At 37.5% G+C, this 27,464-nt stretch overlaps 1 protein-coding gene across 4 annotated transcripts in view; it reads right to left on the reverse strand.

The window, feature by feature from the left end:
• Positions 1-955: 955 nt before the first annotated feature.
• ec (echinus) overlaps positions 956-27,464 on the reverse strand; it is a 419,892-nt gene continuing 393,383 nt past the window's right edge. For all 4 annotated transcript variants that reach the window (XM_069829354.1, XM_069829355.1, XM_069829357.1 and 1 more), the window contains 4 exons: positions 22,410-22,541; positions 18,508-19,755; positions 7,382-7,733; positions 956-4,684 (listed from right to left, as the gene is read on the reverse strand). In XM_069829354.1, coding sequence (XP_069685455.1) covers positions 1,020-4,684; positions 7,382-7,733; positions 18,508-19,755; positions 22,410-22,541 — 5,397 coding nt within the window. In that variant the 3' untranslated portion in view covers positions 956-1,019. The remainder of the gene's footprint in view (positions 4,685-7,381; positions 7,734-18,507; positions 19,756-22,409; positions 22,542-27,464) is intronic.

Genomic DNA, 27,464 nt, shown 5'->3' on the forward strand with positions numbered 1-27,464 from the left:
ATTAAAAAAAATATATTATAAGTAAACTAATTGGAATGTCAAAGTGAAAATTTATGTATTGCATGTCCACATTGTAAGAAATATAGATTAATTGATGTAAAAATGTAGAAGTTAGAAATTTCACAGATCCATAGCCTTAAGTGCAAATTGCTCGTGTTGGTTTGTGCAGCTAAAAAGTCACGACCACCATGAACTAAGTCGCACGAAAAGGAACTATAGTATAAAAAGTTGCTTAGTGTTACCGGTATGCATTATAAGAGATAAACGATTTACTTCAAAGTTATCTTTATCGGACTTGAATGAGGTATTTTTTTTTTAAATCCGCCTGGACCCCGGACAAAGGCCTAAAAAGGAGAATATGTCCAGACAAAAGAGGGCGTCTGGTCACCCTATAATAATTATCGTAAGTCGGGCAATATTTCGAGAAGGTAAAGCCCACGCCCAAATAGGGCATAATGATGTCACTAACCTAGAGGCCTTATAGGCATTGGTGGTTCCTGCTAGGAGGTAATTCTTCCGTCTACGCAACTCTCTAGAACCATCAACGCATGCAAGCACTACTTCACAACCATGCAGTATCCTTGGGACGTCACCTGCATAAGATATACTAAATTAAAGAATGAATGTCTGAAGGTTCTCTAAAGAAATAAATGCATGTTTTAATTGTAGTAAAGATTTACTAACACATTCATAACAATTTGTTTAAAAAAATATCAAAATTAGATACATTTAAACATCTACAATACTGAGATCACACTTTCCAAACATCCACTTCTTTTGTTACAATTTGTACATTTGCTCTCTAATAAATCAACATGAAGGATGAGCTACTACAGGGTACTATACGATGCAATGAAATGATTGGACGGATAATGTACTATTTTACAACAAAAAAAATTAATTTCTAAAGTAAACTCAATCACAGTCTCTCAACAATCATATTGATTGGTTTCGGTGGAATATGGACGCAGTGTAGAACAACGCCCACTTGTACTTAACACAGCAGGTTATTGCAACAATCAGTTCCTGGGCCTGAACCGGGACATGTAGTAGTCACAGTCGCTGCAGTATATCGCGGGGGGCGTCACTTGCTTCTTTCGACAGAGATGGCAAGCGTTATCGATGACTGGAGGCAGCTTCTTTTCAACACGCCTTCCTGCGTCTTTGTTGCCATTCTGGTTTTGTCCTTCTTTCGTGTTTGCTTGGGGTTGTCTCACTGGTGGGTGCTGGTATGGTGGAGCGGCTTGCTGTGTTTGTTGAGAGTAAGAAGGGTCACCCACACGTCCTGCAGTCTGTTGGTTCGATGCATTCATCATTGGTTGCCTCTGCTGATACTGAAGGGGATGACCTGGGTGTCCGTTACTCAGTGCAGGTAGAGAGTGATGAACCGTATTTGCAAACTGCTGCTGTTGTTGCTGTTGATGGTGATAATACAGCATGTTCGATTGGTGATGGGGTTGTGGAGGGTGCTGGTATTCAGGAGGGATTTGAATGATGTCATTGTATCCAGGTAACGACGCACTGGAAACACTGTTTCCTTGTTGCTCTGGAAACTGATTCACTGTTGGATGAGATACAGATTGTTGATGGGAAGGCATCATTACTCTTTGTTGATGGTGGTAGAGGTTCTGTTGAGGTGCCGTGCCAGGTGGTAGGTAACTGGGGTGCGTGTTGCGGTCCTGGGTATGACCGTACATCTGATGTGGTATAGGTACATGTTGATAGGGTGGATGGACGCGTATCTGATCACTGGAAACAGGGTAATGATGAACTTGTTGAGTCCGCAGCATGTCTGGGTGAATAGGCTTGTAGGGTGATCTTGGGTCGTGTTGTGGAATCTGGTGCTGTAACTGGACATGTGTTTGTTGAGGGACATGTTGTGTTTGCTGTGGTGGATGTTGGTAACCTGTGTTATACTGATTAGTGTTGTGTGTGGGTTGCAATGGCACTTTTTGATATGGGGGATGTGGATGTTCGACCAGTTTTGGCTGCTGCTGGTACGGAGTCTCTTTAACATTCAGCATCGCTCTTGATTCTGGATGAAGCTCAGAGCCTTGGAGGCTCCTCACTTCGATGTGAGGTTCAGATGGCTGTGATTGAGCTTCCTGCTTGCTGTTGAATGCCGACCTCAGAACTCGCTCCAGGATTGGGTTTGGAATATAATTGTCCTCCTCTTCATCCTCTGCAGTTGCAACGAGTATCACCTGGTCACAGAACGTAACATTTTTCTTCTTTCCAGTCCTTTTCCTCACCTCTTTATCTGTATTTCCAGGAGATATTGACTCGTTTTTAGTTTCTGTATTAGGCGAGGCATTCGCAGTGGGTAACAACTCATGGACTTCCTGTTCGGACACTGCATTTCCACCTACAGACAACAAGCACTCTACAGACGAACCACTAGAACTATTACGTTTCTTAACAGAAAGCACCCCTGTGTCAAACACGTTATCCGACCTGTTTTCACGCAAGTTCGGTGGACAGTTTGTCAAGAAGTTTGTACTGGAATCGAAACTCGCATTCAGGTTCACACTTGGCTGCACCGTTTGGGAACCAGACGTAGTCCGTTCATGAGGCAAGAAAGGGGACACTCTACCACTAGCACCATTTGTTACAGGAACTGAAAAAGTAGGATTTTTGAGAGCTGAACTTGTTACAGTTTTAGCAAGTCTAACTTCAGGTTCTGTGTTACACACTGGCATCTGAGTCTTGAGCACACCGGTATGCAGACGAATGTTTTCAAACCTCGATGCCAAGTCCTTCACCGATGAAGGTTTCTTGTCATGGTTTGTACCGTTTATTGCACCGCTTGCCTCTTGTCCAGACTTATTTGCCGCATCTGCCATACCACTCTGCAGTTTCTTCAGTTTCCTTTCTGCTTGTTTTGCTTGTAGTTCCTTGAGCCATTCTTCTCCAGACTTCCCAGAGGACGTACTTTCGGGTTCAAAGTCTCTGTTTGCTGCAACAGACATTTCCTTTGCTAGGATCTGCTGTCGCTTTTGTTGTAGTTGCATTAGAAGACTGCTGGGGGCCACTTGCTGTTGTTGCAGATTTGGTGACAAGCGGTTCATCTGGACAGACTCCTCAGTGCCGAGGGTCACAAGTTTGTTAATTGCTTCTGTGGCTACTGCAGTATCCAGCGGTGGGGGTGGAGGAGGGAAGTCTTCACTTGCTTGTCTGGAATGTGACACAGAATTCAGAGGACTGGGATATGGTGGCAAGGGTAAGTTAGGTGGAGAATTGTTGGACAACTCTGATGGGTTTTCTTGCTGAGTCTCGCTGCCGTTCTGGTCGTTCTGCTCACACGTGTACACAGTCACACTGCTGTTGTGCTCGTTGTGAACTTCTGCCTGCGTCACTAGTTGATTTCCGTGCAAGAACTGACCTCTGCTGTCACAGAGAATCCCTCCATTTGCATACATTACTGCATCACCTTGTATTCTTTGCTGGTAAATGCATTCATTCACCGCTTGCGGATGGTTCATGTCTGCACTGTAAGTAGGAAGGTAGGGCAATGACTGAGGCTCAAAGCTATAGTTGTAGGCTGTGGTTGATGTCTGAATGGAAGGATTATGGGATATTCTGTGGGGCTCGCCAGTGTGACCAGGTCTGTGAAAATGCGAGTATGCCGGATGGAAATTAGAGGAGTCTGACGGCAGAGGGAACTGAGGCCTCTCCACGCCTGTGCTGTCCCTAGCAGAAGACTCAGGCTTAGCAGAGAGCTGTGAAGTTGTACGTAGTGGAGGGGGAGGAGGAACCTTGGGAACGTGCAGAACTTTACCAGCACTCCCGTGGAAACTTTTTCTCATGAGCTTGCTACGCTCAAGATTTGGATTGCCACCGCCGGTATACTCCAAGTGCCCTTCTGACAAGTACCCGCTGAGGGTGCCGGTTGCGGCGGTTTTATCAGCACCTTTCAAGCCGACACTGCTATCGTCTTGTGAAGCCTTCACTCCAGCCACGCCTTTGGACTCTATCCCTCTGTCTGTTCTCCCAACACCTTCTGCGCCTTCTTGTCCTTCCCGCAGATCCGGCATGGATCGATTCTTCCTCCTGATGAGCCCTCCCATCAGCAGTTTTCTACGTATCTTATGCTGCTTTTTCCCTTGTTTCACCTCGCCGGAAGAATTCCCATTGGCCTTCTTGGACACATCTTCGACTTTATTCTTTTCTTTCTTACCATCTTTTGGAAGCGTCAGTGAAGCAGAGCTCAATGCCAAGGAATAATCTCTTGTATTTTTGTTTCTCTCCTCACTTCTCGCTCTTTTCTCCCTGGCATTCTTCTCGTCATCCTTCTTCTTTCCTAAGATGCCTCGCCCTGAGTACAGGCTCCGTTCCCTCCCTGGACGGTCGTATAGCACATATTCTTCATCTTCCACAATGTGGTTGTTGTCATTACCTGCCCGTGCTTTGCCTCCTCTGGAGCTCCCTCCCAGCTTCTTCTTCGGCAGAGTTGCGTAGATCTCGATGTTCTTAGAAGGCTTGTCCATTGTTGTGGTGGTAGCTACAGTTGTTCCGCCTGCTGGGATCTGAGTCAGCAGCTCACGACTGTTTTGCCGAGAATGCTGTGAAGAAGCTGTTTTGTCCCTCGAGCTCTGGCGGGAATGGTTACCAGCAGATTTGCTACCAGAACTTCGGCCACTACCACCACTCCCTTCTCTACTGTGACGTATTTCTAAGCCACCATCTGTAACACAGACACACAATAAAATTAACGTAAGTATCGATACACAATACAGACAGAGTGTTACAGATGGACTCCCCTCAAGCACAGATGTGAAATATTTTAATAGATAGATAGATTTATTCGTTCCATAATATTCTTACATTTACTTTATAGCATAGAATAAAGAACATGTCCAATTCTTACGTTTAACATATAAAATGCAAACATGAAATATTTACAGAATTAATACCTTAATAACAATAATATTTTATACAATGCAATATGTTTACCATTTAATAGTATTAAAATATTTACACAGTACTGTGAAATGTCAAGAATTCATCTACAGAATAGAAAGTGTGAGATATTAAGTAATTTTTTGTTTTACCTTAAATAATGCACTGTTTTGGCTATGATTCTTAATGTTTTCAGGAAGACTATTGAACATTTTTATCGCCATGTAACATACTCCCCTTTGATAGCATGATAAATTTGATGATTAACATATGAAAATCATTCTTTCTGCAGGTATTTGTACTATGTATGGCTGAATTAGTTGGAAAATTTTCTTTATTAGACCTATGTAAGAGGAAATTTATTAAAGAGTATATGTACTGATTTATTAAGGTCAGAATCTCTAATTTTTTTTAAAATAATCTATATGATTCTCTAGCCTTTGCTCCAACTATTATTCTAATAGCTCTTTTTTGTAATAAGAATATGTTTTTACTATCTGCAGAACTCCCCAAAATAATATTCCGTAGGACATAATGGAATGAAAATATGCAATATATATTGTCTTATGATACTGCTGTTTAGAAATTGTTGTAACGACCTAATTACGAAGCATGCTAAGCTAAGTTTGGGGGTTTTTTCTTCAACATGATTTTTCCAATTTAATTTAATCTCGGTATTCCTCAGCCTTTAGATCACACGTAATTTTAAAATTTCTACAGCTTGTAATTAGACTATTCTTCCTCCCATTCCTATTTCCGTGCACGTTCCCCAGAAATTGATTGAATTGTGTTCACTATTATATTGGTTGTACTAAATGAATGAACGAGCCGATGTGACCCACATGAAGGGCAAAGGACTCCTAATAGGGGAAGGCCCAATGGTCAGAATTCCGAGTTACTGAGATTCTTTCCTTCTAGTTGTCAATTCTGAGTTATTGAGATTCTTTTCTTTTAACTGTCAATTCCGAGTTACTGAGATACTTTTCTTTTATTAGTCAATTCCGAGTTACTGAGATTCTTTTCTTCTAGTTGTCAATTCCGAGTTACTGAGATTCTTTTCTTCTAGTTGTCAATTCCGAGTTACTGAGATTCTTTTCTTTTAGTTGTCAATTCCGAGTTACTGAGATACTTTTCTTTTAGTTGTCAATTCTGAGTTACTGAGATTCTTTTCTTGTAGTTGTCAATTCTGAGTTGTTGAGATTCCTCTCTTTTTAACTGTTAATCACAGAATCCTCAGAAAAAATAAATCCTTATTATTTTTACAGTGGGATTTGTTAGAAGAAGACTGTGACAGTTTTCTGCACTATTGCCAATAAGCACCAACCAACATCACATGCAACTGTTAGTGACTTTTTATTATCTAGACTTATTCTTAAGAAGTAAGTCAATCATACGCAAATATTACCCTTAAAATTACTTTTCAATCATCTTAATGTATCCACCTGTTTGCTGACAACATGAAGTCCACTATAGTCCACTGTAGTCTTTTCAGTTCTTGTTTTTCATGAGAAATAACGGGTATTTTGATCGGTGTTCATTATGAATGCACCACAGACAAGTAGGAGTATCAGAAAGATGAAATCGGTGTAGGTACAATTGTGTGACAATGTGACCTGTTCTGGCTCTTGTTAAAAATGTTTGAACATGTCTGGGCAAGTTTCTGTACATTTCCAGGTCATTTGGTTTCTTTTGTACAGACTGTAAAATTTTCCTTTGTCAGAAGAGCCAATTGTTGATCCATAAGTTTATGAAATGAGATCTTACTGAAGCAAAGGCATTGGATAGAGATATCACTTGAAGAGGTCTTGGTTGCAAATATGTTGCCTGTTTTGCAATATTATCGACTTTCTCGTTTCCAGGTATACCACAATGACTAGGTATCCATTGAAATGTTATTTCCTTTTGGAGTTCTTTTAGTTTACTTAGTTGTTTCTGAATTGGAATAATTCTATGTGCATATAGGTTTGGAACATATTTGATTATATTAAATATAGCTCCCTTGGAGTTGGTAAGTTTGCAAATAGATTTTTTAGAAATTTGAGTGACACACTGAAGAGCAGCATCAATAGCTAGCAATTCAGCAATTCTTCAACTAGAAGAAAAGAATCTCAGTAACTCGGAATTGACAACTAGAAGAAAAGTATCTCAGTAACTCGGAATTGACAACTAAAAGAAAAGAATCTCAGTAACTCGGAATTGACAACTAGAAGAAAAGAATCTCAGTAACTCGGAATTGACAACTAGAAGAAAAGAATCTCAGTAACTCGGAATTCTGGCCATTTGAGTTTCCCCTATTAGGAGGCCTTTGCCCTTCATGGGTCACAATTAAAATTACTTTTAAGGAAAATAAAATATTCTACAGACAAAGCTTCTGCAAGTTGCCACAGTGCGACACACAAAATTCTAACGCAATAGGTAGATCAAATTCTGGAGTACTCTTCCCCATTTACACAGGAGGTGTTTATTAATGTCTACCACTCACCATCCTTGTCTGCACCATTGCTCTGGTTCTCTTGCTGCGTCTGCAGCAGGCGTCGATGAAGACTCCGCACCCGCATCACACAGGTGTTGTGCTTCATGCGTGCGAATGTCAGGGTCTGTGGGTTGTTGTATGGAGCGTCCATGGCAGCACGAGCCTTTGTAACAGCAGCATGGCAGAGAACGAGGGCTGTCTCCAAGTCACTGGCCTCTTCAGTGGCGCGGGATTTGTCCAGCAGCTGATCTGCTTCCAGACACAGACGCTCGCAGTCGTCTCCTGTAGCTGGCACTCTGGCTTGCTGGTACAGGCAACCTGTGCCTCCACCTGCCTGCAGTCCCTCTGGTATCTGTGCCAACTGCAACACAAATAGTAACGTAAATTAGGATGCTTAATGAGTAACGTTACCTATTCCAATAAGATTCTGATTAGTTCCATCACAACATTATATTTTATAAAATAAATTATTAACAAGATTACATACAGAATTTAAAACATTACTTGGGACAAAAAAATATTAATAAGGAGCTTCATTTATCATCATTACATTTAATACAGTCGGACCATCGGATCTGTGCCCCAGTAAGATATGCGAACTGAACTCTAATTCCTTCTCAGCCTCTGCAATTCATTTCTCTCCCTGCATTCCTATCTCTCTCCCTTTCTGTACCCCACTACTCACAATTTTGGCCTTCTTGCGGAACAGTTTACAATATTTGCACTTGCAGTCTCCAGTGTTGTCAACTCAGCATGAATACTGTAGCACGGAGTGGCAAAAGAAATATTATTAAGCAAGTACGTAATAGCATTTTGCGATGAAGAGAAACAAACAGGTCAATATCTGTTTCCTATAAATCAGGCAACGAAAAGAGCAACTGATATCACAGGTGAGGCTTACTTTATTTCAATTGATTATGTATTAAAATTACTTACTTAACTAATACTAATAATACAACATTTTATGTAATTTATATAGAGAGGTCAGAACTCCTAATAAAGAAAATCAGGAGAGAGGGAGTCTGTGCAGGAGATGAAAAGCTAGAATCACCAGAGAAGAACAGACAAAGGGAACTTTTTATTATTGTAGATGATATGAACCAATGTATTTTAAGAAGAAAGATACAAGAATTTTATACCGTTCAGAAAGAAGTTTCAACATTGAAGAAATTACTGAAGCTTGCGAGAGAAGTAATAATTTCCAAGGTTGGAGAGAAAAACTACGGAAAGTGATTCGAGACATGGGATTTAGGTTTAAAAATATGTTGAAATACAAGATGTATTTTGATTGAAAGAAATAATACTGTAGCATGGAGGACCAGTTATTTATGACACTGTTTGACGGAAGTTTGGCAACATCCCTATTCGGCAAGGTTCGTGGCCTGCTGTTTAACGTGGTGGGAGGAAAGTGAGTGGAATGGAGTGAGTACAGGCGTTAACTTTTCCAAGAACGACGACAGCGCTGAAGGGGCACAGATCCAATGGTCCGACAATAACTTTCTAGTTTTGGCTTATATGTACAAACCCAGAAACAAAATTTGGGCCACCTGAATTTTGTTTCAGGGTTTGTACATCTCAATTGACGATATATCAGAGAAAGAATAATGAATTGTTTGTATATATCTGAAATTTGGTTAGTGTAAGATGAACCCAGAAAAGACGAAACTAATGACTAACGCGTCTGAAGACCGGATCCACTTAAATGGCCAGCCACTAGAATATGTGGAAGATTATACCTACCTGGGCCAGAACCTGTCTTTCTCCAGCAGTTCAGAGAAAGAAATAAAGAGACGAATCAGTATGGCATGGAAGAAGTTCTGGTCTCTGAAGTTCATACTTACAAATTCCAGAAGCTAAGCTTGAAGGTTGAGACCCTGGAAAAATGTATATTACCAGTCCTACTGTATGGATGCCAAACCTGGTCCCTAACATCAAAACAGAGGCGTACTGTATGCTTCAAACCTGCCAACGCAGTATGGAAAGAAAAATCCTGCAACTTTCTCTGAGGAACAAATTAAGGAACGAGGAGCTACGCAACAGTACCTGCATGAAAGACGTCCTAAACACCGCCGAAAGCCTGAAGTGGAAATGGGGAGGGCACGTGGTAAGGATGGACCACAGACGATGGACGCATAGACTCACATTGTGGGATCTCATGATCGGCAGAAGAAGAGTGGGACGCCAGACGACTACAGTGCATGAGGGTTAAGTTGGCGTGATTTCTACTATCCTTGTCTGCGGTCCTTGTCTATCGACTATCAACAGATGTAAGGGGGGAAAGGTTTTCTTTTGTAGAATTCTTGGAATTCCCTTCCCTCCTTCTCCCTTGGCCCTTCTAGAACACACTTTTGCAAATCCAATTAGTGGGTCTCTCAGTGGCGTCTTGGCGTTGTTCGAGTTCATTTATTCAGTAGTGTTTAGTGAATAGTGAAGTAAGTGTGTGTCTCGTTGTGTCAATTTAATATAATATAATATAATATAATATACAATAATTCACAATTCAAACAAAATGTTTTCGGAATTGCATGGTTTCCCTGTTAACTTAAACATTGTAATGTGTGTTGTGCTCTTGTTTTTAATAATCATGGTAGGCAATATGGGAAAACGCGGGAAAGCCTTGAAGTCGGACAGTATGAACATGGTTATTAATGTACACAAATTCTTTACTGAAGAATATGAGGCACTGAAACGCGGAAAGCAAACAATATGTGTCGAGTGTTATCGAAAGAACTGCTGCAGCGACAGGTATATCGTCTCGTAGTGTTAGCAGGATTTTAAAAAAACAAAGGGAGGCACTAGAAAGTGGAAGTGTTCTGCGAACTCCAGGAAAGAAACGCCCAAACAGGACCCCTCAGAAAACTGCAATTGACTCATTTTCTGCCGTCGCTATAAGACGAGTAATTTATTCTTTGTATCGGACTGATTTTTTGCCTAGTTTGAAGGATATAAATGACGCATTAATTAAGGAAAGCTTATTCACTGGAAGCATATGGAGTTTGAGAGAAATTCTTAAAAAAATGAAATTTAGGTATGTTAAAAATACTCAAGACAGAAAATTTTTAATGGAAAGGTCAGATGTTATTTTAAAGAGATTTAAATTCTTAAGAAAAATGAAAGAATTACGCGCCACTGGACGCGCCGTTGTTTATCTAGACGAAACTTGGGTTAATGTGAACCATACGAAAAGCAAAGTTTGGAAAAGCGATGATCACGAAATTGACTTCCCACTTCAAACCCCAATAGGAAAAGGTCAACGGTTTATTATTTTACACGCCGGATGTTCGACAGGTTTCATTCCAAACGCGCTTCTAACTTTCAAATCTAAATCAACTAAAGACTACCACGAGGAGATGGACAGCACTGTATTTAAGAACTGGTTCATTAATCAATTACCACCAAACATTCCTCTCAATAGCATCATTGTAATGGACAATGCCCCCTATCATTCAACAGAACTCAATAAGGCACCAATTTCATCAACACCGAAATCTGAAATGCAGTCCTGGCTTCGTAACAATAACATTGAATTTGATTTACGATCCACGAAACCTGTATTATATGAACTTGTAAAAACTAAAAAAGATAATTTCAAAACATACGAAATCAACCAAATTGCGACAATGCACTCCCATACTGTAGTGAGACAGCCACCATACCATTGTGATTTAAACGCGATCGAATTAATATGGGGGCAGGTTAAAAATGACGTTGCGAAGCGTAATATTTCGTTCAAAAGTAAAGATGTGAAATTGTTGTTTGAGATCGCTCTTGCAAAAGTGACGGAAGATAATTGGAGAAAGGCCTGTGAACACGTGGAAAAAGTCGAACAATTTTATTGGGAGAAGGACGGACTCGTAGACGAAATTAGCGATCGATTCGTAATAAATTTGGATGACACGGACACGGACGAGGAACTTTCTGGCGGAGAGGAGTCAGAATTTGAAGAGGAAGAGAGTGCCGCCGCTGCTAACTCCTGGTCGCTGGAAGGAGTGTCGACCATACCGCCGTCACCATAAATGAGGGTAGAGAGAGATGGTGAGTATTCTTTCTCTTTCTAAAAGGGACTAGACAAGTAAATCCTCATGGACTGTAGATGGGCCGATTTCTTCAAGAAGACGGCAGGAGCACATTGGACGAGCAGTAAAAGAGACAGACAGCTATGGAGAAATCTAGAAGCCACCGTCCTCAGTGTGTAGTGTGGTGCGAATCTTACAAGTGAATATAGTGTTTGTGTACATAGAAACGAAGTAGTGCAGCCAAGTTCACTGATATCACTCCTTAGGACCAGCTCATCTAGCGAGTGAAGTCTACTGAGCCAAGCCCTGTCAATCAGGAGGCCCTTGCCCTTACGGGATCTAGCAGGCTAAATTTATTATTTATTATTATTTTAATATGTTATTAGTCAGCGATGTATGCAATGGAGAGGGGAAGAAACTGGCCACCCTACACCATTATCTCCTGGCTTAGTTGCCTCGTGAGTAATGCCTTATTATTGTCATCTATGAGGTTCCAACCTGTCTTCATACAGTTCACTAAACAACAACAATAAATAATGTAGGTTTTTCTACCGTTATACAGGTTGTTAACATTCAGTATTTAAAAAGGTGATAGTCGTATTCATTAAAACAAGAAAACAAAAGTCCAATACACATGGGTCTTAAAATTAATGTCTTCCGAGATATGAATACTTGTTCATCAACGTCAGAGGAAATGCTCAGTGTGATTTCCATTCATTTTAACGCATCCTTCTGCCCTACGTCTTAGGGAATCACACCTTGTTACTCTGGTATTCCTCCAACTATCGTAAACTGGGGTTACTTTGAACACAGAGGAAACTTTCAACATTTTTTCAGAAAATCATATTTAGGTTTCTACATGCTGCACTTGTTATAGATGAAGGCAAATTATTATAAAATCATTCTCATACCAAATTTACCTCCATCTGTAACAAGAGCAGCATGTAGAAACCTAAATATCATTTTCTGAAAAAATATTCAAAGTTTCCTCTCTGTGTTCAAAGTAACCCCAGTTTCCGGTATCCATAACAAATATTCAAAACCTTATTACTATAATCTAGAAAAGGTTATAATAGATATAAAACCTTCCGAATCAAAGTAGGCTATAACACATCTCTCATGATATTGATCCACCACACTTCCCCCCCCCCCCCCATTTCTCTTTTAAATAAACATGACGATCTCTAACGTAATTCTCCATATTCTTGTGGCTTTAACAGTTCTCTCTTACTGTTAATGCGCTGGAACTAAAAGTCTACCGCATTTCGTGTTATATAGTATAGTCTACCGCATTTCGCGTTATATTCGCTTCGAAAATACGAGTGAACTTGGCACACAATTCCCTGTATGAAAGAACATTGACTTCCTTTTCTTCTTCCGATTATTTAGAAACATATGATCGCCAGTATAACAAGCACTAAATACAACATATTTGTAATAATTACCTCGTGATAATAACAGCACTCAAAACGTTCAGAAACTGACTGACAGAGACAAGACAAAGACAGCGAGGTCAGGTAGTAAGGGACAATGGCTCACAATAGCGAACAAGTAAAGTATTTTTGTCAAGCTGGGTCTCAGGAAATTCCAAGAATTCGTGACAGTGTCAATAGCTGACTGAATTAAAATTTGGCGGGAACCTTCCTCTATGTAAAAATAACATATAATTAAAGTCTAATCAACGGAAGAAAAAATGGAGCAGTTTTGGCAAAGTAAGTCATATGACAAGGATGCTCTTAAAATTTTCCCGTTCTCCAACTACCATTTATGAGTTGATATTAAATTACGCAACTTTCTACATTATGCTACAGGCATCCTGATTTATTCCGAAAAGCATTTATGTTACATACGTAGGATAGCCAGCCGCCTTCTTTTGTCCGGATGTGTCCTATTTTCTAAGAAGTTTGTCCGGAGTCCAGGCGGATTTTTAACAAACCGTCCTTTTTGGACACCTTACGTATAAATTTCGTATTTTGCCGCGATTTTGCATGGCGGTACCAGGTTCTTTAAGTTGGCGTAATTAAAGCAACAAGAAAAGAAATGAGTCTGTCGAAATGCATTTTCTTAGATCTATGACTAGAGCAGGGTATGAATTAACGGGGAGATTGGGGGGATTTCTCCCTGTTGGAAAGTTATCCCCCTCTCAAATTCATATTAACATCCCTGCCAGGGACAACTTCTATCGCCCTCACAATTGTTTTAGTACGAATATGCTTTATGAAGTATAAAGTAAGCAAAGAAAGTAATATTGATGTATTACCATCACCCGTAAGCTGACAACAAACAATAACTTTGGAATTTAGGTACAGCTTACAGCAGTAAAATTTTGGAAATATTCAACTTTTTTTTTCTCCAGTACTGTATCTTGTACAATAATGAAAATTAGTATGTGTAAAACACTGTCCTTCTGCTATAAGAAAAAAAATATTTTTATGATTTAAAAAAATTACTTTTTTTTTTTCTTCAAAATTCATTTCTCTGTTGCAGTAATGAAGTGTTTCCCACATACCTAAAAAACTATTCAACATTCTGTGATGAAATTTTTTATATGTATTAATGCATGTCATATCTACAAGATGATGCAAGATCACTTCTCTGCCTTTGATAGATTGTCTGATAAAAAATAAATTAATTAAAAAAATTGTCAAATATCAGCATTTTCTTCTAACACAAAATAAAAAAGAAATATTATTTACTTATTAAGGAATGTAATTGAAAGTGCATGATATTGTAAACATGAGTTTCAGCAATAAAATAAAAGAGAGAGAACATTAAAAAGTTAAACAGGTTTATGAGTTATGAGGGAAACGTTTCATCACAGCACAGTGAATTACCACCATTATGAATTTTTTTAATTGTAAAAATATTTTTTTCTTATAGCAGTACAGCGTTTTACACATACCAATTTTCTTTATTGTACAAGATACAATAATGGAGGAAAAAAAATGTTGAATATTTCCAAAAATTTTACTGCTGTAAGCTGTATACTCTATCCTGTCCTCTCGTCCCAACATTGCACAGTTGCCACAATCCTGGTGACCCTCGAAATAAGACAGTGAGATTGATGGAATTCGGAAAAGATGCGGCAACTGTCTCCACGTGGATTTGATGGGAGCCTGTCAATTCTTCTGAACGAGAGTTGTGATTGGTTACTAACAGGAAAAGACAAGGTTTCCGTCACAGTAAGGAGAACATTTATTTATGACAACCAACTTATGACTAACTTATTTTCACAAAAATCGAATGAATTTTATAACTGAAAAACATATACATAACACCAGAAGAAATGTCCCAACTCTTTTGGCAGAACCTAAATGCCACACTACAACTGGATTAAGACACAGTAGGAATTATGGACCAAGACTATACAATTCAGTATTGAAAAATAATCCAGACCTAAGCAATTTACACATTCTTAAGTTTAAAAATAAAGTGAAAATATTTGTATGATATTTGAAAAATTTTATTATAATTTTTTTAAGTGTTACTAGCATTATATGGTACTAATTTTTATTGTATTTATCTGATGCATGTACCCTATAAGATAAAACATTGTAATAAATATAAATAGATCATTTTCTTAATTAATAACAGTGTATACCTCCAATAAATGATTTTCTTAGCATCGCCACAGACACACTTGATTGTACTTGTCACTATATCTTGTCAGTAGAAAGTTTTTGAAATTTATATTTTCCCCGCCATTCATAAAATATTTTGATATGATACGTCTTGCACAAAAGGAGAGATCTATAACTGAAACTCGATTAATATATTTCAGTATTATTTGTATTTATCCTGGTAATAATGAACAGTTTGACTCGTAGACATTTTGTTTTTTCAGCATTATAGGTCGCGCCAGGGATTTTGGCAGATGGATTTTCTTACTGTGATCTGGAGAGCGAGTTCCTCACCGCTGCAAGATCGGCTGTTATCTCTGTCGCAGTGGAATGGGTAGGACATAAGAGTAAACATGCACGCCCGAGTATTTGTGCACTCTGGACAGTCACCTCCAAAAACTAAACAAATAATACAGTAGTCTATATGTGTCTTTGGTATTCCCAAGAAACTTGTTCGATTAATTAAAATGTGTCTCAATGAAACTTACAGCAGAGGCCGTATAGGCCAGTTTCTATCTGATGCTTTTCCAATTCACTGCGGGCTAAAGCAAGGAGATGCACTATCACCTTTACTTTTTAACTTCGCTCTAGAATATGCCATTAGGAAAGTTCAGGATAACAGAGAGGATTTGGAATTGAACTGGTTACATCAGCTTTTTGTCTATGCGGATGACGTGAATATGTTAGGAAAAACTCCACAAACGATTAGGGAAAACACGGAAATGTTACTTGAAGCAAATAAAGCGATAGGTTTGGTAGTAAATCCCGAAAAGACAAAGTATATGATTATGTCTCGTGACCAGAATATTGTACGAAATGGAAATATAATCTATTATATATATGGAAATATATATGTAGATGGAAATATGTTAATCCTTAGTCAATAGATAAGGGATAGAAAATGGGAAGCAGTAATGATCAAAATAATTATACCGATTTATTTTTTTTTTAACCAGCAGATGTGCAGCCTTTAAATTTAAAACAAAGATTCACTCATAAAATTGGGTTAGACTATTCATCTCATCTCTCAGAATTGTTTCTAAAATGTATAAGGAAAGTAAAAAAATTCAATTTCATGTAGGCTACTCCCTTGAAATAAGTTAAGTTTTTTTACTTCCGAGCAGAGAGGAGAGAGAAAGAAGTCGACGATTTTAAAAATTCACTAAACTATATTTAACTAGAGACGTAAAATTGAAAATGAAGGTTACTCTCTACAGTATTGGTTAAACATTCTTAGATTTTTTAAATACCATATCCTAAGGTACGGTACTGATGAAAAGGCAGAAGGGAGTGAGAAATCTCATGTCATCCGATCTCGATGAAAGTCGATATCTGGGGATCTTTGCGATCACAGAATACGAATAAGGTATTATTTAGTCCGACTTTGTCCCTAAAGTGGTGGAGTGGGACAAAAATGGGTGAAAAATTAAATTAGATATCTTAGGGGTTTTCGAGACGAAAATTACGAATAATACAATTTGTGCGAATTCAATATGGCAATTTCAGTACTATGAATTATATTTTAAAAAATTAAACATCGGATATCGCACAGGTAACACAAGCACAGTATTTAAAGGGGTATGTAACACCTTTTGATAGTAGGCCTATACATTTAGTAAAATCCAAAGTGTAATTTCTACATATTCTGAATGAATGTTGTGCTGGAATTGAGTATAGTCATCAGCCAATACTTCTAGATTAATAAATAACTTTTTAGAATCCATAAAGTACAGTATTTATAGTGAATGGTAATTATGTTTTTCAATTGGTGCAATTTGTGCAGGGAAAATCGGTTTCTCCGATATTTTGTACGATTTAAATATTTTAAAATGCTTTCTTCTCTGTTCTATTCACAATGTGCGTGTGAAGAAATTATTGCCCTTGTAATATCCATTACAATCCTATTTATTATACTCTTATATAAATCTAACTTCTGCAGCATGCAATTTTACCCAATTAACCAAATTATATTTTGATTATTAAGAAGAATCGTAATTTTATTAACCACCAGTAGAAGATCCCTAGATTATTACTGGACAAATCTTGTATATTGATCTGGTAAGGGTAGGAATATATATATATATATATATATATATATATATATATATATATATATATATATACATATATATGCGCAATGCAATGCTTTTTCCTTTTAATTAAGAATTAATTTAATTTAGAAAATGTAGGAGACGTATTGTAAAATCATTGCGAACGGAAGTAATTTACATTTATTAAAGGTATTCTTTGAGTAGGACTGTACCGTGGTGTGTTTCATAATAAGAATAATTGATATGAGCTGCTGTTATGAAAATATGAACGACTCAGAATGTTATCGCATCTCATTCTCGCAGCTTACACAAACAATACTGGCTCGCCTACTGGAAATGTCATCGAGGTCATCTGCCAAAATCGGTGCCTCCGACTATAACTTCCCATGATTTTATGAGAAGATTCGAAGAGAACGGCAGTTACGTAGACTTTCAGCTCCCCACTACTACCATTAATGCACAACACAATGTCAATACGGCGGTTGCTGTCGTCTGCGATACAACGAACTTTACTGTTGATTTTCGAGTTTGGCATTTTTTCCGGTTATTATATGCTTATTTAAGTTGTGTTAACTCTCGCTAGTGGTTTTATATTTTATTTTATCCGTCTTAGTATTTATTTTATTATTGTAAATATTTTTGTTTTATCACTATTATTATTATTATTATTATTATTATTATTATTATTATTATTATTGTTACTATTATTTCTATCATCAGCATTATTATTTGAACCCTGTAAAATTTATGTAGACTACTGGACTGTACCCGAGCACGAGCATATGCTCATTTCGGGTATCTATTCATATGTATTCAATTCAAATGTAAATTGTAAATAAATTTGAAATTTGAAATTTGAAATTTGAAAAACAAAAAATAGTAGGGGGCAGTAGAAGGTCTGTCAGCAAAGTCCTTTCTATGAAAATGCATTCCATGAAATAAAATGGAGTATACCTAACCCCTTAAGCCTGCTCATAGATATATTATTATTATTATTATTACTATTACTGTATTATTATTATTATTATGATCAAGATGCAAGACAAGCAACTCAGTGCGACAAAGCGTTGAGCCGTAATAATAATAATAATAATAATAATAATAATAATAATAATAATAATAATAATAATTTTATGTATGGTATTCTCTATCTAGGATTCTATCCCACCCTCATCAAAAATTTTAATTCGCTCGAAGGAGAAGTTTCGAAGGAGAAATGTGGGCAGACTAAGAATGACATGGTTAGATCAAAAGCTCCTATAGGGATGAAATGAACTGGCTCATGCCCCTGATCATGATGATGATGATGATGATGATGATGAAAACGTAATTATACTGTATTATGACACAATGCTGGCTTGCAGACAACACTTCAACTGATGAGTTATCTGGCTTATGAAAGGTAAACAAAATGTGAAAGAACTACATGAAGACCCGCCCGAACTCACCTGTAAGTTATGCTTCAGGCCCTGCTGAAGGGGCAGGCTGTCGGTGGAGGACAGAGAGTAAGAATCGTAGCCTGCATCGTACGGGCCACTGCTGGAGCTGGACAGATCCCCAGGCTTGATCCCTGTTGGACTCCTAGGCACGCCGGACTGCGGCTGTTGCTGCTGCTGACCATTCTGCGACACCACGCGAGGCCCCATCTTGCCGACGATGTACAGGTACGGATTCTCCATCGACGTGGAGGAGGACGAGGACGCGCTGTTCCTGTCCCCGCTCCAGTTGCCCGAGTCCCTCCTGCGAGGGATGTTCAGGTGCTCCGGCATGTTGATGCCGTCGCCCGAGCTCGTCGACCCATTTCCGAAACCCCCCGTCACCTGACCTGTGTAGCTGCCGCCACTGTTACTCCTCTGCACCATCTGGTGCTTCTTCTGCTGGTAACTCAGCACGTTCTCAACCGCTCGACGGCTGATGTAGCTAGGTTCGCCGTTTCCAAGATCTCCATCGACAACATCCACCCCTTGGTTTTTGTCCCCGTTGAAGATTGCAGCCTGAATGTCAGTGAGATTCTGATAGTCACTGCAAGGTCGCGGAAGCATTTGTTGGTGGCGTTGATTGTTATAATGGTGATTCGGTCCTTCAGGATTTGGGGTTATCGCTCTCCTGGGAGCCGAGTTGCTGGAAGACTTCTCAGGGCTCGGGGTGACAGAACGTCTGATTGCCTGCCCTTGATTAGGGGTCGAAGTTGACGATGGCTGTGAAGGGAATGAACGGGATGTTTTTGCTAGGTCTCTATGGTTCGGGGATGAAATCTGGACTGGTATAATAGATTTAGGTGCACTTTCTGTGGAGACGGGCGTCCCACCTTGAACTGCGTAGAGGAGTAGCAAGGGTTGATAACGACCCCGACGACATTTTTCAACAACTTGCTCCCACCGAGGACCGATCTCACGCACAGTTGCGTCGTCGAAGTAAATCCATACTCTGAGCTTGGTGTGGAAGAAGAAGGTAGAGTAGTGCTTGCCATAGTAGGTGACGACGCCAACCAAGGAATGGGCTGTGGCTGCCGCCCAGCGATGGTCCACCACGCTGTGGAAGACATCTGACAGACGTAAGGATGTGCCCACTGTGGCGAACACGTCCATGATGTGCTCTATTGTGGGGCGCTCCGAATCCCACACCACGCCCACAGACACGATCTCCGGACGGTTCATCAGTGTTCGGCAGATCTGGATCTTAGCACCACACGCACTCTGTAAAACATTTGAGTATTAGTCAGTTTCTATATCAAATGAGCATTTTGTGTGTAAGTAACCTTGGTGTGATACTGACTGCTTGCTAATGCCAACGTTACATAAATAAAAACAGAGTAGAGCTGGAGATGAGTTCGATTCCGTTGAGAAAGAGATTAGCATTGCCAGTCAACACTAAGGACTTCATATCTGACCAGCCACTAGGGCCGAAAATAGATTGAGAGAGATAATACGAGAAAACGAAAATCAAATATACACTTTCTTAGGTTCAGCTTCAAGTTTTCCATTAGTAATATGTAGGGATGTGGTTTTTATCTTGATTTCGGTCATATTTCGTGGACATATCAGTTATGAATTTATGATATAGCATACGAAAATTAATATTATGTATGTATGTATTTATTCACACTGCAATGGGTATATACCCGGTGGCAGTGGTAACTAATTACACTCAATAATGACAATAATAAACTTGTTAATTAAAAATACACTTAATAATAATACCAATAATTAATACTAACAATAATAATAATAATAATAATAATAATAATAATAATAATAATAATAATAATAATAATAATAATAATAATAGGGAATATCCTAAATTAAATGAAGCACTATCACTTAAAATAACATTTAAAATAAATCTAATTTGTATCTTAAATCTAAGTTCGAACTAAAACCCACGAGTATGATATGTTCATATCTTCACAAGTACCTTTCCACATTACACTCATTTCGCTGTCAACTCACTCACTGCACTGGAACTACGACACATTTCACTGATTCTATCCTGATTTCACTAACACTTCAAAAGCATTTCACTGTTCAAATACTTTGCACTGCCACTATAAACTATAAAGCTTCCCTGACAGGAACACGTTTCACTGACACAACACACTTCACTGACACAACATAATTCTTCACTGATACAACACTTCAATAACAAAATATCATTTACATCCTTTACATACAATAACGTGTAGAATCCGGTTACTAATTTTAATTGTTACAAATTTTCTGATATTTACAATGTTATGAATATTAAATTACACAAATAAAAACTTTTCTTGAAAAGTAGGTCTACTTCCAATCAGTGCTTAACATCAGTTTATACATATTAAAAAAAGACTCTGATCAGTCAACAAACGAACGCGAGTTCAATCTGATTCCAAGCAGCGAATCTTGCACTGGTTTACAGCATTAAACTATCTTGCTCTTGAATATAAACTCTGAGAATAGTTTCAACATTTGAACATGACAAACGAACTCGTCGATCAGAAAACATGTCTTTATATCTACGGCCCAGTTTAAAAGGGAAACAACTAAAATTTTTAATGTTAAAAATTTTATTAATTTGTCCTACAGAATAATATCTGTAATATTTCTCCTCAAATATTAAAAATTTTAAGTTTTGAGAAAACTGCATTTTAAAGTTTGATTTTGCTGTGAAAAATTCAATTAACACACTCTAATTTGAAACTTAGAGTAATATATAAAACATCATTAACAGAATTTGGAGTAACTTCAATGATCCTTTGATTTTTCACAGCAACATGAAACTTTAAAATGCAGTTTTCTCAAAACTTTAAATTTTGCGTTGTTTTCCTTTTGAACTGCACTGTCGATATGTCGAAGCAAAACTATTGTGATCCTCGTCTGATTCAAAGAACTTGTAAATTATAACTAGTATGCAAACTCTTCCACAGTCTAGTATATACAGTCACGAAGCTCAATACGTAGTAAATATGCATCCATAGATAATTGCTCACCACTAGGATCGCTAATATCGCCTCATTACAGACAATGCTAAATAGTACCGGCACAGTCTATTGTTCCTAGCACCCTCACAACTCAAACTTCGTGACTGTATATACTAGACTGTGACTCTTCGGTCTCTGCAAAGATATTATAGGATCGTTGTTTACAGCTGACACAAGTTTCAGAAGACAGTCAAATTCAATTTTTAACTTTATTAAAAAGCAGTATCTGTTTTCGCGAATATTTCATGAAAAGAAAACATGTTTCCAAGTACTAATTTTGTAACTATAAGGCTATTTCGTTGAAATCATTAAATTTCGCGATATTTCGCGGTTGAATGTCAAACATTTTCTAAGTTACATTCGTGAAATCATTAATTTTCTTGGTTATCTTCGTGAAATAATCAACTTTCTAGGTTACATTCGTGAAATCATTAATTTTCTTGGTTATCTTCGTGAAATAATCAACTTTCTAGATTACATTCGTGAAATCATTAATTTTCTAGGTTACCTTCGTTAAATCATCAACTTTCTAGGTTACCTTCGTGAAATCATTAATTTTCTGGGTTATCTTCGTGAAATCATCAACTTTCTAGGATATCTTCGTGAAATCTATATTTCTTGCGAGCGCAATTAAGTTTTCAAACATTTCACGTATTTCGTTAATACGAAAAAGTCACACCCATAATAAACATGAATGAAAAGCGAATGGAGAGAACACATTTTCCTACACAAACAGTGCTGATTTATCCTTTTTTTTTTTTTTTTTTTTTTTTCAAAATTTTGTAATGTTCATTTGAATAAGTACAGTATGTAGATATTTATTTACATAAAGGAGCAGCAGTTCAATTACTACTTACGACCGCATTCAAAATAAGGAATTCATCTACTCACTGGACAATCCCGAATATCCCCCATGCCTCCAGCCTTCCGCAGAAGTTGTCCAAACATGTCAGGATGAGCAGAACCTGGGGGATTCTGTCGGGCCTGGGCTGTCAATGCAGATGCCGACACATAATGCACCATCTGTTAAAAAATACGGAACATGAACAAAATCCACCTAGCAGCAATGGAACTTGGTTCCGAAGAGTTTCACGTGAATACGTCTTCTACTAGAGTTATATTGGTTTTTTGATAGTGAATTCCTACACAGAGTTTATAAATTACCCCTTATGTTGTCCATTATTCCCATTATTTATTCTCAATTACTATAACCAACCGTTTGCAATTGAGAATGCCACTTTGATATGAAATAAGTTATACTTAAAATAGGTCTATATGATATTATTATAATTAAGTGCTTACAATTCCCAAACATTTATTGCTACTTTTAATCTGAAACTATGTTTATAAAACTTGAACTTCTTTAGCCTACTGTTTTATACACAGCATGTCTAGCTCCATCTTTAATCTTACAGGAACTACGCTCTGCTGAAGGGATTTCGGTATGCAATTTGTTGCACTAAGTAATAAAAATGATAATAGCCTAATAACTGTTAAAATATTGTAAATGTAAATACAAATGGCGTACCTTCTTAAAGTTCTTTATTATATTGTCATTTTACATAAAGGGTTCAATATAATAAGCCTTTTAGTTTTAAGCTACAAGTTTAAGTAGTATCTGTCTTACACTTTCATTTCCTGATTCGGTTACCTGGTTCTGTCACCCTGATTTCTGCAGTAATCTTTCAATATACGTACACGTATTTACGATACATAATAAAATATACGCACACTTGTAAGAAGATGTAATCAAAAGTAAATTTTTCCATTTTTTCAGTAACAGGATTATTATTATTATTATTATTATTATTATTATTATTATTATTATTATTATTACTACTAGTATTATCATACAACTAACTACTACTGTTATAGGTTCTTTAATGATATGAACTACGTCTAGCATCTGTGAAATTCATGACGGAAATAACATTTCGTGAGATAAGTTCGAGGATTAGCCTTGGGATTACCTAACATTCGCCTTACAATTGGGAAAAACTCTGAGAAATCAAATCGATTATTAATCCATGCGGATTTTGAACCCACGGCAGAATGGAACCTCTGAACACGAATCACAGTATCTTGTTAACCCCTAGATCACGCTGATGTCTTTATCATCATCATCATCATCATCATCATCATCATCATAGTAACATCGTATATAGCCAGTTCATAGCAAAATGGCTTTAATTGTTGTTTATTTATAAATAAAATAAATAATTTTGCTGTGCTGACGTTTGAATAACCCTGTATTTTATCAATATGCAAATGAGAACAATTATATGACGTGTAATAAGAGAATACAATAAGATGACCATAATCGCCACAAATAACGTGGAAAAGAATTTGAAGATCTGTATTTAGATAATAATTAAAAGAAGTAATCATTAATTCTAATTCCATCCTTTTCTTCTTTGTGTAGATTATTGTAGGCCCTACTGGTTTTCATAATCGATATTTTATAGGAGTCGGTAGGATATCATTCGCATCTCTACTATGGTCTACATAATATTTTTACAAAATAATTTGAAGTTTTGCGATAATTTTTTACCTTTCGATGTGCTATTCTATTTCATAAGTAGCTGATTTGTTCTGGAAATGGTTGGTTAGGCTCTGGTAAACTGATGAGAAGGTTAGTTCTCTGCTTCAGAATTAATGTGTTTTTTTAGTTGGTTATTTAACGACGTTGTATCAACTACTAGGTTATTCAGTGTCGATGAGATTGGTGGTAGTGAGATGATTCGCCGAGGATTCGCCATATATTACCTGGCATTCACCTTACGGTTGGGGAAAACCTCGGAAAAAACCCAACCAGGTAATCAGCCCAAGCGGGGATCGAACCCGCGCCCGAGCGCAACTTCAGATCGGCAGGCAAGCGCCTTAACCGACTGAGCCACGCCGATTGTGAATTAATGTTCGTTCCACCCACTATATTACTATAAAATTATTCAGAACTGTTATTTTAAAAGAAGAGAATAGATAATTTTTGTCGAATGTTCCATTCTGTGAAGTCGTTAATTGCAAGTACATTTACAATGAAAAGAACATATTAAGTGGGGAACAAAGTGCATTCCTTTTGAATATTCCAAAGACAATAAACAAAGTACTACACGACATTTCATACAAGTTGAGAGGATGCGAAGGCATGTCTTTCCCCTTCTACTTGCCCTGAGTCCGTCACTATAACAGGCCGGTAGCTGTTACCTCTTATACCTGCACCCCCCAAGTTGTACACACAAGAAAATAAAATATTAAATAAAGTACATAAATGGATATAAAATACAGTGACACAGATATTTGACAATTACATGTTTCAGTATATTTTAGTGTCGTTTTTACAACATTTTCAACTAATAATTAATTAAATTTTTTTATTTTATTGGGTTATTTTACGACGCTGTATCAACATCTAGGTTATTTAGCGTCTGAATGATATGAAGGTGATAATGCCGGTGAAATGAGTCCGGGGTCCAGCACCGAAAGTTACCCAGCATTTGCACATATTGGGTTGAGGGAAAACCCCGGAAAAAACCTCAACCAGGTAACTTGCCCCGACCGGGATTCGAACCCGGGCCACCTGGTTTCACAGCCAGACGCGCTGACCGTTACTCCACAGGGATGCTAGTTTGTATTATGAAGTCAGGGAGGAGTGACACAATGCAGATTGTTCCGTCGTTTATGCTGTAGAGTAGCAACTAGCAGTGAAGAAAACATTTATCTTCTGCTGTCGGTAGCTTTTTAATGTGCCACTTGATATAAACAACAATGAAATGAAATACAAACGCTTAGTATAGATTTTCGAAATCTAGATTACCGGTAAACGTTTTCAATAATAAGGATTTTCACTATGTTCAAAGTCAATTAGTCGAACGTTAGTAAGATGGACAGTAGCATCTTCCCCTTCACGGATGGTAAAGAGTGTGAGTAGAGGGGAAAGCCTATCAACCAAACTGAAATGGGGATTAGAAGAGAATCTTCTTCCATTTCAGTATTTTGTCTATACCATCCTTTCAGATGAAGGTAAAATGTTAAATATATTTTATTGGCTGTATTGGAAGGTTGGAAGATTGCAATCAAAGACGCACTGCAGAACAGAAAAAGAAGCGAACCAGGACTGGCAAGACCCAAATCATCTCGCCAAGATGGGTCTGCGCGATCCAATAGGGCCTCTTTACCTGTCCTAGGATGCCAAGACATGTTTACCTGTCCTGTCACAAAATTCTGAGATAATTTCGAAGAAATACTGCAAAGCCATCTCTTTTGAAAGCAAACTACGAGTGCAACAAAAGGCATGGTCGGATGGATACACTATTGCCATTCTCCCCGTTACAAAGCAAGCCCATTTAGCTCCCCTTCGAGTTACAGACAGGTGGAGAGAGGCTTTTACAGGTAACTTTTCTTCCTTAGGGTAGCTGGGGTGCCTTTGTTCCGCCCACACGGTGCAGGGTGGAGGAACTTATTTATTTCTAACTAGGGGAGTAAAGCCATTTCGGTAGAAACGGGATACAAGTGCATGGATTAGAGAAGTAATTTCATAGAGAAAACAGGTTTCTCCGTAACTTGAAAACGGCGCGAGTTAAAAGTTTCGTATTCGTTTAACAGAAAAGGATAACGGTTGTTAATTTGTCGAGGAAATCTTCATGATAATAACTTAGGTTCTGCAGGCTATATACAGAATGACCCACATAAATCTTAACCATTTTCATTACTTACAATATTGTCTTGTGGAAGTCAGTGATATTGAATCTTAATGAATCTTATCATCAGTATTATCATAGTGGCTCTCGGAGAATCAGTATGAGTGATCATAGTTGAAATTAACACACGAGTATCTCCACTATTGTGGAATCGATGGCTGAGAACCAGACTGTTCTAAGTCCAACTTTTTATAAGAAAGAAACCTGTGTTTCATTGTGTTCCAGTTCTTGTCTGCATATATGAATCGAACAAAATTGTAAATATTCCTCTACATAAGGTTGCTATGAAGCTATTCCAAATTGTTTCATGAAGCTTTGAATGTCAGGAGCTTAAAATAACTCTCCTGAAAAAAAAAATAGTGAAATGGACTTTGAACAGTCTGGTTCTGGGCCATCGGAATGTTGAGTAGAGCTAGGACTTTGATGGCAGTGTATCTTTTTTCTGGTAAGCCAGAAATATAGCTGCTTTAATAATTACATGTTTCATGATAAATGGAGTGTTTTAAGACATATTATTCTTTAGGAAATTTTTTTGTATTATTTCCTCTTAAGAGCATGTTTATTCTATTCGGTCATTTTTGGGGTATTTTTTGTTACTTTTGGTCATAAATCCCTATCAAAACCGTTATTTTACTTTTTATATCCTTTGAAGGGAATTTATGGACATACTGACAAGGTCATAAATGAAAAGATGAAGAAAGTTTTACATAAAAATGTAGAATATACAGTGATATGTTCCATATAACAATTTTCACAGGAGCTAATTGACAGTGATATAGTGACAAGTAATATTGTATATTTTAAGTATACCCTTTTTTCTTTAAGTTGCGATAGAAAGGACATTTCGCATGTAGGCTATAAGGCTCTGTTAGCCTACAATCGTCTGAATTTCAATTCTGAAAATTTGGTATTGTAGACTACAATTCAGTAAGTGAAAATGCAAATTAACAAAGACTAACTGATGGAAACTACGTCAGGTAAAATAATGTATGTATAATTATTTAGACAAAATTAATGCCACATGAAATAAATAAATAAATAAATAAATAAATAAATAAATAAATAAATAAATAAATAAATAAATAAATAAATAAATGTTATTTAGTATAGTTTAATGTTGGTATTGGAATCCAGTTTTAACAATTTTATTACTATACTATGTTCCATAGTCTCTGACAGAAGACGTTAACATTGCCAGCAGAGGAGGAGAGCAGAATTGTTATTCAACCAATGACAGACGTCTCATTCC

This window comes from Periplaneta americana, chromosome 6 (genome assembly GCF_040183065.1).
Source record: "Periplaneta americana isolate PAMFEO1 chromosome 6, P.americana_PAMFEO1_priV1, whole genome shotgun sequence".
NCBI classification, from domain to species: Eukaryota; Metazoa; Arthropoda; class Insecta; order Blattodea; family Blattidae; genus Periplaneta; species Periplaneta americana.